The following is a 14,677-nucleotide window of genomic DNA, read 5'->3' on the forward strand; positions in this document are numbered from 1 at the left end:
TAATAAATGACAAAGGAGTTTATTGTAGAAGCGTGTACAGCTGAGAATTGTATAATAAGCTTATCTATATCTAGTGCTAATATTATGTACATCACCATTTTTTTATATATTTATCACTATTATGATATATAAGGTTTTAATACCTAAATGTAGATATACATTACATCACATTTTTATATACGGTGTATCCTTTCCTGACGGCCTTTGAGTTTGATAACTTCATGGAGTGACGGTCCAAGCATTCCAAGAGAACTTACATCCTGATTCCCGAAGTTTAGTTACTGTAAAAAAGCTTTTAAGTAATCAAAAGACTCGTCCACCTAAAAACCTGTAAACTGTGACCTCAAAGCAAATCCATTAGTAAAAATTGTCCGGTGGTCCGTCACAGCCCCGCGTTGTCGTTGCTTCGGTAATTTCTCGTCCGGGGATTACAAAAGTAATGTCGATTAACATCAGTCGGCGTCTACAAAGGAGCGTTATGTGGCGACGGCTCACAAAAACTCGAGCATCGAATCTGGGAACACAAATTATAACTAATGCACGATATAGTCACGGTTCATTCCTGTGTCGGGTAGAAAGTAGGTATACGAAATCCATTGCTTCTAAGATATCTGTGATCGTCACGTGAATATTTCCTATACCTTTGCTAGTTTAAAAACTAAATTATTCATACCATATCCTAAGCTCTATGCCAAAGGTGGCAAACCTGCGACTCGCGAGCCATATGCGGTTCTTTAAAAAATATTTGTATCGATCTTTGGGTCCACGTAGACCTATATCGACTATATCTACCAAAAGCCTTTTTTATTTACTGAAAACAAATATGAAAGACAAAGTGCAAAGTTTTAACAAATTTGCTTTACAAGGTCGTCAGAAGACCCTGGATGCAAGCTGTTGCAAGCTGTTGCTGTTGCCTGGATGCAATCTATAGGGGAGGAACCCAAATGGACATCACACGGCTGATGATGAATCGAAACTTCCATCGGTCCTTTACCTCATTGGTTTTCGCCATTTTTCTGATATAACACAATTAAAAAGTATATTAAAAAAACGAAAACGTCTAACTAATCGTATATGACCGAAACAAAAAATGTCCTTTGCCTACATCAAGCACACTTTATTAAAAAGCGAAAAGAGACGCTGTCGCTAGCAAACTACTTTTCACATTTATTAAGGTTTTTACTCGCAAATGTTGTTATAATAATATAGCGTGGTTTAATTGCATCATGAGTTATAGAGACGTCGGACGACAGCGATCTGTTCGCGGGTTTTTTCTCGCATCGCCGCAATTATTATCACTTCGCTTTGACAGATTAATAGTGATGCTATATTACCGATACATCGATTAAAAATACTAATAATCTTGTAATAATACTAATAATCGTGTTGTATAATAAATCCTGTACCTATAATACAATACCTGTATCAATTGTATTTATTATTTGCTGTATTTATTTATTAAATTTTCTTATAATATAAATAGATCGAGGGAAAATTCATTCGCATAAAAAATCGAAACAATTATTTATTTTTATCTATACATAGGTGCAATATTGTTCGATTACTTTTTGCCACTTTATTACTACCCACATAGATGCCATTACGGTAGAAATTTTGAGATATTTGGTCAAGAATTTTGACAGTCCTCTCTTGATATTTGCCGACGTTGTTACAGCCCATAGACGCCCACTGCAAGGCTTAGGCCTCCCCTAGAGATATCTATAGGAGAATATGCCATAATCACCATGCATGGCAAGCAGACTGGCAATCGCAATATGGTATTATAGTTCTACCTATCTTTTGGAAACTTGTTTATATAATTAATGCACAAAATATGAATTACATGAGACTGTATCCCGAGAATCTAACCTGTGACCTATGTTTGCAAGTCTTAGTCCTCCACCGCGCGGCTAACATTTCTCGATGTTAACCTGGTATTAAGTTAAGAGTTCTGAAGAAACCGAAGGTGGCAAGGTCATGCTTATTTGCCTATGCCTATCACCTCTCAGAAAAAAATATTTTTTTTGAGTGATTAAAAATCTGTATAAGCTATATAATAATTCAAAAATTAAGTAGAAATTCCTACAAATATGTAAACAATTTTAAGGTTTAATACAGTAATATTCTAAATCCAACTTAACTTGTCACTCCTAGTTCATGAGCGTTTAGGACTCTTTATATACGACAAGGAATGTCATTATAATGGTGTTTAATTTGTCACTAATTACGTTTAAATTGGGCTCTCAATATCAATATCTATTTAAAGTAAATAAATGATTACATGTAGTTATAAAAATGAATGTCCGCTAAAAATTATGGTCACCCTAAAAAAGTTATTTGCGTTGAATCGATAGTGTCGGCAGTTTGCATAGCGCGGTGCATCCCGGTCCGGGACAATAGTGCAGTGTTCAAGTACCGGTTGACCCGCGTTATATCCGAACCCGTCCGGAATGCTGGCTCAATAAATTTCTAGATTACATTATACAAAACTTAAGGAGTATGCGGAACGACTAATATATAGCTTCTAAAGATATATTATAGATATATTTGTGCATGCTAATGTGGCAATAGTGTTGAGAAGGAAATTCCTTTAAATTATTGATAACAATAGTAAATCTTTTCATATTCCTATCCATATATTATGAACCCTTGTCGTTTCCCTCACCGCTGAAGATTCGTTTGACTCTTTCAACTAGCTGCGTTATACATACATTTCGTATCCGATTATAATATCGAATAACATTAGACCGATATAAATTCGTTCAACAGACAGATGACTGATGTAACATTTTTTTCACTTAAACTATTTTTAATAAATATGATTATAGGAGCTCTTCGGAAATTCTTAACCACTAATCTAAAGATGTGTTTGAAAAGCAAAAATAGTCTTTGGTTTTTTCTATTTATCGATAAAAAAACATCACTGTTAGTTGTTGTAATTACTACTTGATCGTTTCCTCATGACTGAAGGTTTCTTCCGGCTTTTCTGTTTTCAAAATATTTAATGGAGCAATGATGTTTGAAGGCATTCGTAACAACAACATTCGTTCAACAGACAGATGATCGAAGTAATATACTTTACTTAAACTCTTTTAATAAATATGATTGAAGAAGCTCTTCAGGAACCCTGGATCACTTAACATGAGCTTAGATTTCAGTTTCAGGTGTCCCAAAGAACAGAACATCTGCTCGATCAATTTCTATTGACGCGCTAATCATTCGAAATGTGTCGATTGTCGCAACAAGAGCCGGCCTTCGGTTTAACGATATTACTCTAACTGTACCGTCCGTCATTCAACTAAATTCCCACATAAACAATTTTATCACCCGACCTTACTAATTAAGAATGCAAATTAATGAATTTATAAATGATTAAGAAAGTTAAAATATAGATAAATGTACAATTACCTCATTCTATTAATTTAGATATAGAGAACCTTACTAGTAGAGAAAGCTTCTGTATTCATTCTGTATTCATAAAAATTCGACATTGGAAATAAAAATTTAACGAACAAATCATGATTAACATAATCCTCTTATTAGTATACTTATGGTGGAAAAGGGTTCAAAATTCTTGTCGAATTATGAAGAAAATCCTTTAAGACCCCGTTCAAAGGTATAACATACGTCTTCGGCAGTTGTTACGGGGTGGACTACCATGATTGCCATTCTCATTTTTTTGATAACTCACTAAAATTTTCACTAAAAAAGTTTAATAAAAAACGATTTCTTTAGCTCCTCATTACAAAAGTATTACTATTAGCTTAAGTTAAATATACTTATTTATTGGTAAGGTTCCTGTCTTGAATTCTATGTAACTTAATTATCGAGTTTCTTGCTTTTTTCTTGCGTCTTTCTTCTAGTCTTATCAAAGCCTATTTGAAAGAATAAAAATCTTCTTGTGAACTGTCATGAAAACGATTATTCGCTTATATGTATGATCAAAACTAAAGCTTTTTAAAAAGCCTTTTGTATGTACTTACAAGAATAATCAAATTTTATCACGAATAGTTTATATTAATTTTTTAAGGTAGTATTGTTGGTAATTTTATAAGCAATAAACACGCTTTAACTCTTAGAGTATTTCGCTTTTAATAACAATTAAAAGGTATTAAATCCGTTTATATAAAAAACTTTTAGGCGCAATAAATAAACACGAACGATGACAATGAAAGTAAATAATCTTTTCGTTTCGGCCCTTGAAAGCCCTACAAGGTTTAGGCCTCCCCCAAAGGTATCTAAGGGGAGATATATCATAATTGCCATGCTTGGCAGTGGCAATGCTGCATAATTAATGCACAAAGTCGAAATTATATAAGATTGTACCCCGGAAAGATCGCAAGTCTCAATACTAACCGCTGGGCTACCACTCTTCGCAGTTATGTTAAAATACGATTTAATCTAGTTGTTTTAATTATTAACATAAACTAACTAGAAGCGTTATCACTCGAAGAAATCTCGTCACGTAGTAAGGGACAACTTGGGCCCTCTTACAAAGGGTTAAAATTACAATCCCGTTCACCGAATCTCGACAAGTTATTTAAGTGACGTCCCGTCCTCCCATGACTCGGGGATACGTGCGTCGTTAGTGTTTTCATTTCATTAACGAACAAAATCACTGTTACAAAGGACCCTCGTCCCATAGAGATAAATAAAGCATCGAATAGACCACTAATCTAAAGATGTGTTTAAAAAGCCTATTGTCTGTGGGTTTTTGTATTTATAGATACAAAAACATCACCGTTAGTTGTTGTAACTACTTCTTGGTCATTTCCTGATGACTGAGGATTTCTTCAAAAATTTCTGTTTTCAGAGTATTTTATGGAGCCATGGTATTTGAAAGTTTTCGTAACAAAATCACTCCGTAGATCGATCAATTGATGGTTGCCCTCTATCTCTTTTACCTTCTACATTTCCGGCAACCATAAACCTCTTCACATTTTCTAAGCTTCTCAGGTCCTTGTTTTGAAGTATTTGTAGATAGAAGAATTAGTGCAGTGCGCTGTCAACAAGATTTTTAAAATTTGCCATTAACAGCACTTCCATGTAAAATATTAGATTGGTACCAAATAATAATGTACCATAAATGACGGTGCAACGACGGTCCGGAAATCTATTATTTATGTATTCGTAATGTTGTACATTCATAATATATTTATAAATTACTATCTGACCGGACAAGATGGAAAAAAGTTATAGGTTCTTCGCATTTCAACAGAAAATAAACCTACTACCAACCATCGATAAGTTTACCGTTGTTATGATCGCTCCTCTTCTACTTTCGTTTATTTACTTCTTCTACAAGTCTATTGAAGCAATAAAATACTGTAAAATAAAAATACATACACTGTCATCAGAAAATAAGGACAAATTGTGATTTAAAACTGACCAGGGCCATGTCCAAAAAATCAAAGATTTGTTGCTTGAAACATCGATTGACAGTTATAAACCTCGGTGATAGTGTTGGAATATCATTGAGCTCCGCCCAAACCAAGTCTCGATTGATCGATATCATACTGAAATGGATCTTAAAAACTCGACTCGTATCGTTCCGCAACCACTGTATTCGCCTGATTTCGCTCCGTGCGACTTCTGGATAATCAACGAACTCAAAAGACCAATGCCGCAGTTTTGACAATTTAGATCTTGAAGGCCCAAAAAGACTTTGTCAACTGTTTCGAAAGCTAAAGAAAGCGTTGGCAAAAGTGCCTTTTATTGGTTATAAAGAAGATGAAGTTGATTTAGAAGAATAAATAAATATTTTACATTTTATAAACAAATTCATCTTACTTTTTGTTCACGGCATTATTATGTATAAATAACTTGAAAATGGATAAAGACAAAAACCTGACACTTACCCTGACCACGGTCACGGAATAAAATTACGTCGTGTTATGTAATTTTGTCCCGTCGTGACTTGACGTGTTTTGACTCGATCGGAAACGACGCGACCGAATCATGACTGAGTCAGTAACGTCGGTACAGCACGCACCGTTTGATTGGGACCTTTTGATCTTACGTTTAAATACCGAACTAAACGTTTACTTCGTTAAATCTCACAGCTGGGCTCTGTTGTACAAAAATAGCCGTGTGATTTTTTTAACTAGTAATACTGTAAGAGCATAGCTGCGCAAAAGATACGTTTGTAATTTCAATATGAATACCGTCGTTTCAAATACTACGCAGTGAAAAGCGTTAATTGTCTAATCACTTTGTGATAACATTTAATTACAACTAAAAATAGATAGACAAACAGGTTGTAGAAAAATTTTAATAAATAGTGTGCACGGAAATGCTGAGGTATATTAGGTATGGGCTGTCTACCTACCTATCCGTCTACCTCTCCCATCCAGTCACTTACATACCTCAGGAGACGACCAGCATTTGCACGCACATTGTAATAGTAGTTTTTGTCATGTATATATTTCATCATTTCAGCAGTAAGACTTCCTCTACTAGTCATAGGTACGACGGTTTTTTTCATCTACGTATCTATATCACTTCTGATTTTACTCGCTGAAAAATTCCGAAATCCCTGTTTATGGCTCGAAGAGCGACTGATCCGTTGTATTATAAAAAAAATAAGCTTGTGTCTAGTAGGTCCTAGTATCAGAGCTGACGAAATGCTTTAATAATATGCTGTATTCTTCGTGACATATCCCTCTTGGGAGACAAATGTCGCCCTGCATAGACTTTCTGAAGTTCTGCATAGAAGTGGTGCAGCATACCATAACTAGGAACAAGAGCAAGTATTAAAATAAAAATTTTAAAAAATATTTACACTCGCATTGTAACGTTCCTGCCCCAAATAAAGCACGAATATTAACAAAGAAAAAAATACGCTGTCTTCTGACTTTCTTGCAACATTAACTGGGATTCCCGTAATTAATTCAAACAATATTTCGTTTTACCCACAGTCGCCAGTCGCGGGCGCCGCGAAGCGTCTATTCCTACCGGAGCGCAGTGGCGCCCTCAGTCGCATCTACACATCGCTCCAAGGTCTCGAGGAAGGTGGGTGAAATCATATTTTCTTATCTTAATTAATTTTTCTCAAATTCATTTCCTGACGGCAAACACCTTTTGCATAAAGCCGTCCAACTAGATATAATAATTAAAAATAGTGTTCTTTTACGAAAGTCCTCGATTTTTTGACGGTAAAGCATTATTATCACATATGTTATTAATTATTCAAATACAGTTGTTAAGTCAAAGGTCTGGGACACATCGTGACTTGTAAATCTGACATTTTTGTGTTTTTTCGCACGGGCAGTTATTTATATCGTCGATAACCTATGCAGGATATAAAATATATCACAGTTGATTTTTTTTTCTTTCATTTTGTTCCCCTATCATACATCTATGACAGGACTTTGTTTTAAAAAATTTAAGAACCTTTTTTATTAGAATTCTCTTCTGTCATTCTTTACAAGTTCTTTTACTATATTTTATTTCATTCTTTGCATTTTTTTGTATACTCTTTTCTTTTATTCACAATCCTTATACACTTCGCCGTTTTCACTTCGGCGCATTCTTTTACTGTCACAATTTAGTTCACAATTTTTATTTTATTTTTTGTTTTTATTATTGTTATTTTTTTTTATCTCTTACTTTTTTATAATTTTGTAACATTATTTAAACAATTTGGGGCGGCATTATTTATTTTCCACTATGGAGGCGATAGCGGCACTTTCTATCCTTACCTTCAGCTCCGCTTCGCACTCCCATATTTCTCTTTTAAATGATAGTAGATGAGTATAGGTATTTGTGTCGACTGGAGCCGAAAGGTTCTCGAGTGGCGACCAAGAACCAGTAAACGCAGCGTGGGTAAGCTCTCTACTAGATGGACTCACGACATAGTCGTATATAGACATAGTGCAGTAGGCATATATCAGCTGACGTGATAATTATGATGATGTATATTTTAAAAAAAATAAGTAATAAGGCGCTGGGTTGTGCGAAAGCCTCAGTACCACAAGTGTCTCGTCCATTCACACGTAAGTACACTGTCGGAATGTACATTGAACGACATAAAGTAGATACACGTAGATAGACATATTACGGAATTACATTTTTCTTACTTTAGTATTATCTACAACAGGTTTTATCATTTGCTTTTTTTTTTCTACTTTTTTCAGTATGTACAATAGTATACAAGTCAAAAATGTTTCTTCTACGAAATTAATTCTACGAATTAGTATCTAATATAGAGTGAATAGTTAAATCAGTAACTTTTATGGTAATTCTGGTGTCAACGAGATAAATAATCATTAATGCTATTACATATAATTTTTTTTTATCTTTTTATTAATTTACTTTTCACTCCAACAATAAAAACTTTCTTTATAAATAATAAGAATCATTGATCGTATTTAATTGAATCAGGCGTTACCTTGCGGAAGTCTATCCTAAGTAAGAAAAGGACCGATATTTAGCCACTTCCGCACATGCAGTGGTAGTCGTGTAACAAAATGCACCGCCCGACAGCCGTAAATGCGTATCTCCCTTTCTTACTTATTGATTGTATTAATATTAGAAAAATGTATTATAAATATTGCCAAAACGTCGCTTCGGTTTTATGTTTATCAGTAAATTATTCGTCAGTATAGTGCTGAAGATTATTACTCCTTCTATCTCAATGTTGTCAAGCTGGTCTCCATTAATAGCAATCTATTGCTTGATGTAAAGGAAAAATAATTGTTAACTCCTACTCCTACGATGTCCACCGATTAGAACCCCATCCTCTGAGGTCTCACGACTTCCACTTTACCATAAAAATAAAAAAACATTGTGTAATCCTGGAACCGTTGCAGGCGGGCGTGAAAGTGGACACGATGGCGGCACCGAACCCCTTCTGCCCCAATGTGAAGGGCATGTGCTGCCTCATGCTGCTTCTCAACCTAGGCCTCATCCTCGTCACCCTCGGCTTCGTCATTGTGCTGCAATTCTTCGAGCCACTCTTCGTATGGTAAGTAGTAAACCAGCTCTTTCGGGCGCCCTTGAGTAGGAACCCTACAGGTGTTATCGACAAGTCTAAGCCAAGGTCCTATCTTGGGGACCTTTCTTGATCCCTAGTCAATTCATGGAATGTCCGCCGAAGCTATCTTAGAGCTCAACAGCTTCCCGTTCCGTTGAAGTTAAGGGATCCCTTGAGTTTTAAACCGCTACCTTTAAAGATATTTTAAGCTAAGCGCGTTCCACATCCTGCCCACTTGGACCCGTGGAATATATATAAACCATTGTGCTAACAGTGTAAGGCATTTATAATGACTTTGGCAGGAACTCGATTCCATCGCAAGGTAATTTTACCGATAATTTGAAGAAATCATATACCCTTCAACATTGCATTCTTCTGCTTGATTTTAGTTCAACGACTGTTAACAATTCAATTCTTGTTAACTGATTTAGTGATGAATATTACATATATATGATAGAAGTTTCATTTAGTTAATCGTTGAGAAAGATCAAATGTATGGTATCATCATCACCATTATTTAAAAAATTTAAATTATTTTTCTAATAAATCCATATACTTATTTGTAAAATCTGTAAATAAAAACCCCGACTGAATTCGTAATGGGCTCTTCTTAGATCATCGTATTTTAGGTTGAACGATTCTATTGCTGGAATGTTCAATCTGCTTCTTGGTTCAAATTCAAGTTAGACTCTTGTATATACCATTATTCACATGATGCACAGAAGTGTGTCTATGAATGATTCGAAGTAGATAAAACGTAAATAGATAATTAATTGACAAATTAAAAACCGTTAATATTACATAATTAAAAATTGCTTAATAAAAAATTAGTTTAGTCTATATGACCTACTCCTACTATCCGCTGGCAACTGTATAGAAATGAAAAAAATTAACGACGCATACACGTATGACCCTAATATATCGGTTTCGCGTGGGAACAGATTTGTGCGTTGTGAACTGTTTTCAATGAGTTAAACTCCGCAACTGGGCCGGTACAGTGCGACAAAAACCCGGGGAGTTAACCGCGGGCTGAACTAGAACGAAACGCGGCTCTGCTCGCCGCAGAGCAGCGTGGACGATTGTTCTCAGCCGAACATTAAAAATCAATTTAAATCTTTAAAAAAAACTCGCTATCGGACCAACGGTACACGCAATTTGGATGACAATGTGACATTTACGGAACGCGTTTGGTTTCAACAATTCCCGCCATTATGCTTTTTTTTGGCGGTAATCATTTTTTTTATTCTTCTCTTTACGCCTACTGACCCATCGATTATCTTGTTTATTTCAAGAAATATGATTAACCAGATTTCAAAACTTTCCAGAATAATATTACGGGAAATAATTGATTACATTTCTCAAGTGATTTATATACATTTTTATAAAAACAACAATGTAGCCGTTTCGGCCCTTAGACGCCCACTGAAAGGTATCGGCTTCTCTAAAGATATCAAAGGGGAGATGTACCATAACGCAAAGCTTTACAGGAGGTTTAGCGATCGCAGTGTGGTAATATGATACGCAGAGTACACGATGCTACCCATCCTCTAGAAACCTATTTGTAAGCACTGGTTGTCCTGTATAATTAATCCACAAAATGCGAATTATTTGAGATTGTATACCGGCAATCGAATCTGTGACACATGATTGCAAGTCTTAGTCCTGTACCGCTGGGCCAAAATGCCACTAGGGCCCTAAATTACTTTTGGAAATCAGAAGCAGTCAACTCTAAAAAACAAATTAACTGTGAAAGTTGCATAAACATTTATAGATATTCACTACAAACTAATTTTACATAAATGTAAAACATAAACTAAATAACTATTGGTACTAATTATTGTTTATTTATTTTTTCAGGATTCTAGGAATAGTATTCCTAATATTCGGTTTCATAACGCTGGTGGGTAGCCTCATATACTGCGTGGTGCTCTGCCGAGAGAATCCATACCCTCGTTATCCGGACGACTTCTATTGGACCCACCATTGGTCGAAGACTATAGGGCCTTCGGAAATACACTATAGTGCCAGCGAGAAGCCGTACCGACAGAATGGCCACGGCGACAGATATAATAAATACAACGGAAAATATTCCGACAGGGAAAGCGCTAAAGGCTATTCTGACAGAGAAAGCAAATTAAGCAGGTATTAATAGCAGTAGCTCTTAGGTCTAAGCGGATAGTGGTGTACTGTGTCGCATTTAAAGTCGTAATGTTGTCACAAATACCATATAAATACTTGTTTTGTGTGCATTATTAAGTTACAAATATTTGTGAAATGTCTTTCTATAGTGTAGTAAAATGTTATTAAATAAAACGCCATCTATTGTGTTTTAAAGCTATTATATACACAAACATTATTACAATAGTATTCATCGAGCGTCCAAAGATGGCGCTAGTTATGACATGAAAAATATAAAAATGTTATGTATTGTTATTATGTTACTGTGACCACAAATATAATAATAAATAAAAAATACTTAGTCGCGATGGCAACAAAAATATATTGATTTTTAAAGAGTAGCAGAAGCTTGACATTATTCGCTATAAATGATTCGGAGCATACATGCCCGATTAATAATTGATATTTTAATACAAAAAAAATATTATATATATATAGTTTTTTTCGTTAAATAATATGAATATTTAAGAACAGTAGTTAGAGCCTTTGGAGTAAAGTAGAAAAATGTTTTATATTCATTCTTTTAACGATTATTGTAAATAATATTTCTAATATTTACTTTTTAAGTTACACTGACGCGAATGCCATATTAAATTTACTTTTCTTTATTTATCGTTTTAGTTGTACTTAAAAATTTAATGCGGTTAGCCGTAGATCCATTCTAACATCTGAAATTATTATCACATATATTTAAATAACTCATTGTAAAATAATATAGACGGTATATTTTAATACAGTGCATCAATAATATTTTAATAAATAATGTTGTGTACTCCCCGCATTTTTATTTTTGTTTCTGTGTCTTTCGAAAACATTATTTTCGTTGTCAAAAAATATGTTTATATAATACCATCAAAAGAGTTATTCTTACAAAATCTTATGTGTTATACATCTGTTATATACTAAATTATAAAAAGAAGTCCTTTTTTTATTTTGCCGGAAGGAGTAATGTGACTATTTCTGCGTTTTGTGTAAAAATTATAAATGATCAATAATTACTGAATATAAAAGAGCATGAAACAATGTATGTAATGTACTCAGTATATATAAAAAAGTTTGTCAGAAGTGGGATTCGAACCCACGCCCTCAGAGAGGACCAGAACGCCCTACACTCGTTTTTTCACGAGCAAGTTGCCTTGAGTCTGGCGCCTTAGACCGCTCGGCCATCCTGACATGTACGAATGTGGTTGAATTTATGATACAAGACTAATTAGTTCAATATATTTAAATTTATTATTTTAACATATATATAATATCATGTCTTCAAAAAGATAATCTACTTTATTTACAAATTGGTAAATAATAAACAAAATTATTAGAAAACTTATTCGAATGCTTTGTTAATTATTATTATTCTTCACTTTCAATATTAAAGATTACTAATCAAAATAATCTTAACTATTAATTTTCTTTCTACTAAGTTAGTTTTCTTTATGACATTTGCATATTCGACCTCTTTCAGGTAGCGAAGGCTCTGGAAGGGGCTTCGGGCTTTTTTCGGGTCGGGCCGCCTCATACTATTATTTTATTGAATATTTTATATATTTCTTTTATAATTATAGGAAAAAAACTTTCGTGTGAGTAAAACCTCCCAACTTCCACAATTATATACTTCCGCCAACAATCTACTACTTTGGATAGATAAATGATAATTCTCTTTTGATTAATAATTTTAATTCTGGTGCAGTCTTCATTGTCTTATCATATTAAAATTGTATATAATTTTTATACACGCATTTTTACAAGATATACAAGATTGGTAATTTTTTTCTTGCCAAGAAATAAGAAGAAGTACTTGCAGACCATGACCACGACGAAACTCTCTTAAACTAAAAAGTCCATATGCCATGAACATAAATAAATTACGACATTAGACCGAATCAACCTTGCAAGTATTTTTTGTGCGAATACTGCAAAAAAGTAGTTTAAAACCCAAATTATACCTAATTAACGATTTCGTAGGCAAGCAGAAGGTAATTCACTACATTTTAACGCAAACTTTAGATTGAATACCTCTGCAGTTTATATTTTATTTAAAATCAAGGCTTTTAACATTACAAGTCATGCATGTATTAATAGCATGTTTTAATCTATTGTCAGCCTAATTACTTTTTATACCACTTTTAGTTTATGGGATATTGTCTTCTGCTTTAGCGTAAGGATAGTTGTTGAATTTTATAACCTTGTACGTAGGTTATATAGATCCGCAATAAAATCCAACACCTCGATATTTCCAATATGTTATTTTTAAGTAGCACGCGTGAAATAGTGGCTTCGAAATTTGAATTTTTATTTACCTGACTTGGTCTGCTGCCCAAATGGCATATGCAGATTCTGCGGATGCCAGGGGTCAGGGCGATGAGCTAACCTAATCCTTTTAAGGTAACAAAGTTCGAGGGCTCCCTGTTTTAATCTCTGTGATATCTGGGGTAGCAGTTCTCAGGCGTAGAAGATCGATGATGATGGTGATCAATATCATCATCAGCCGATTATCAGAATAAAGTTCGTGTAACACCGAAATGTCATTATTTGGAAGAAATAAGTCCATGACAATCACTATGTCGAGTACGCTTGGCAAATGTCCATTACAGTAACAGGCATTAAAGTAATGCGTGGGTTCTGTTGACCTCCAAGTTTAATAGGTCTGAGAAGGTGTCAAACATTGATAGTGTTGGCGTTCCATCTGGTGTACTTGCTGTTAAAGTCCCAAACCAGAATGGTCGCTTCGAATTTTGATAGTTCAGTAAGTTGGCGAGAAAGTCGCCACGTTCATATAGCCAAAGTGATCATTTTGAATTACGGTAAAATACGTTTATAAACAAAAAAAATACTAAATCTGTATCTGAGACTAAAATTAGAGATCCGCTCAATCTATTAGACAATTTTTTTCCTTTATTTTCGTTAAAGCAAAGAGAGAAAAAAATGGTGGAAAAATAATAATAACAACACATTCTTTTTCTCAGACAAACCATAGAGTATCTAAGCAGATATACCTAGCTGTCAAACATTTGACATCCAAGGTGTAATAAAAAACAGATCGTGTACCATAAAGCATTACTATAAAAAGATATTCACATTATTCTTCGCTTTGCAAGAAATACAAAAATAAATAATCGTTTATTATTAACAATTTAAATCAATAAATACATTTTACCAATACTTTTATTATAGTCTATATAAAAATCCTTTTTAGTGTTATTATATATTTTAATTATTTTATTTAAATGCCTTAGGACTGCTGACTTCTAGTGATGTAAGCGTTTCCTAGAACCAAGACAACTTCTGTTGCTGACATAAAATTAGTTTAATAATATAGATAAATAGGTAGAGGTATTTAACATGATCATCATGTCATCGGGCTGATTTCCACAGCAAGGCTTAGGTCTTCCCCAAGGATTGCGAGTATAGCTGGTCTTGCACTGTCTTCATGCAGCAATTTCTCGTAACCTTGAATACGTTGTCAGTCCATCTAAAGGGGAGTCCACGCCGCGTCTGTCGGCTCGTGATCGCAACTCGAGAACCTTT

At 34.3% G+C, this 14,677-nt stretch overlaps 1 protein-coding gene and 1 non-coding gene across 3 annotated transcripts in view; one reads left to right on the forward strand and one right to left on the reverse strand.

Moving 5' to 3' along the window:
• LOC137919304 (uncharacterized) overlaps positions 1-11,202 on the forward strand; it is a 139,195-nt gene extending 127,993 nt beyond the window's left edge. For both annotated transcript variants that reach the window (XM_068762344.1, XM_068762343.1), the window contains 3 exons: positions 6,918-7,011; positions 8,811-8,965; positions 10,832-11,202. In XM_068762344.1, the coding sequence (XP_068618445.1) occupies positions 6,918-7,011; positions 8,811-8,965; positions 10,832-11,123 (541 nt within the window). In that variant the 3' untranslated portion in view covers positions 11,124-11,202. The remainder of the gene's footprint in view (positions 1-6,917; positions 7,012-8,810; positions 8,966-10,831) is intronic.
• A 1,007-nt stretch (positions 11,203-12,209) lies between these two features.
• On the reverse strand, positions 12,210-12,325 carry TRNAL-CAA (transfer RNA leucine (anticodon CAA)). The gene is made up of 2 exons: positions 12,288-12,325; positions 12,210-12,254 (listed from the first exon to the last, which is right to left on the reverse strand). It is a non-coding gene; the product is annotated as a tRNA-Leu (tRNA).
• Between the last annotated feature and the right edge of the window lie 2,352 nt (positions 12,326-14,677).

The sequence above is a fragment of the Battus philenor genome, unplaced genomic scaffold (assembly GCF_028537555.1).
Source record: "Battus philenor isolate CCGP_79_NKW_IND1 unplaced genomic scaffold, ilBatPhil1.0.hap1 SCAF_16, whole genome shotgun sequence".
Classification (NCBI taxonomy): Eukaryota; Metazoa; Arthropoda; class Insecta; order Lepidoptera; family Papilionidae; genus Battus; species Battus philenor.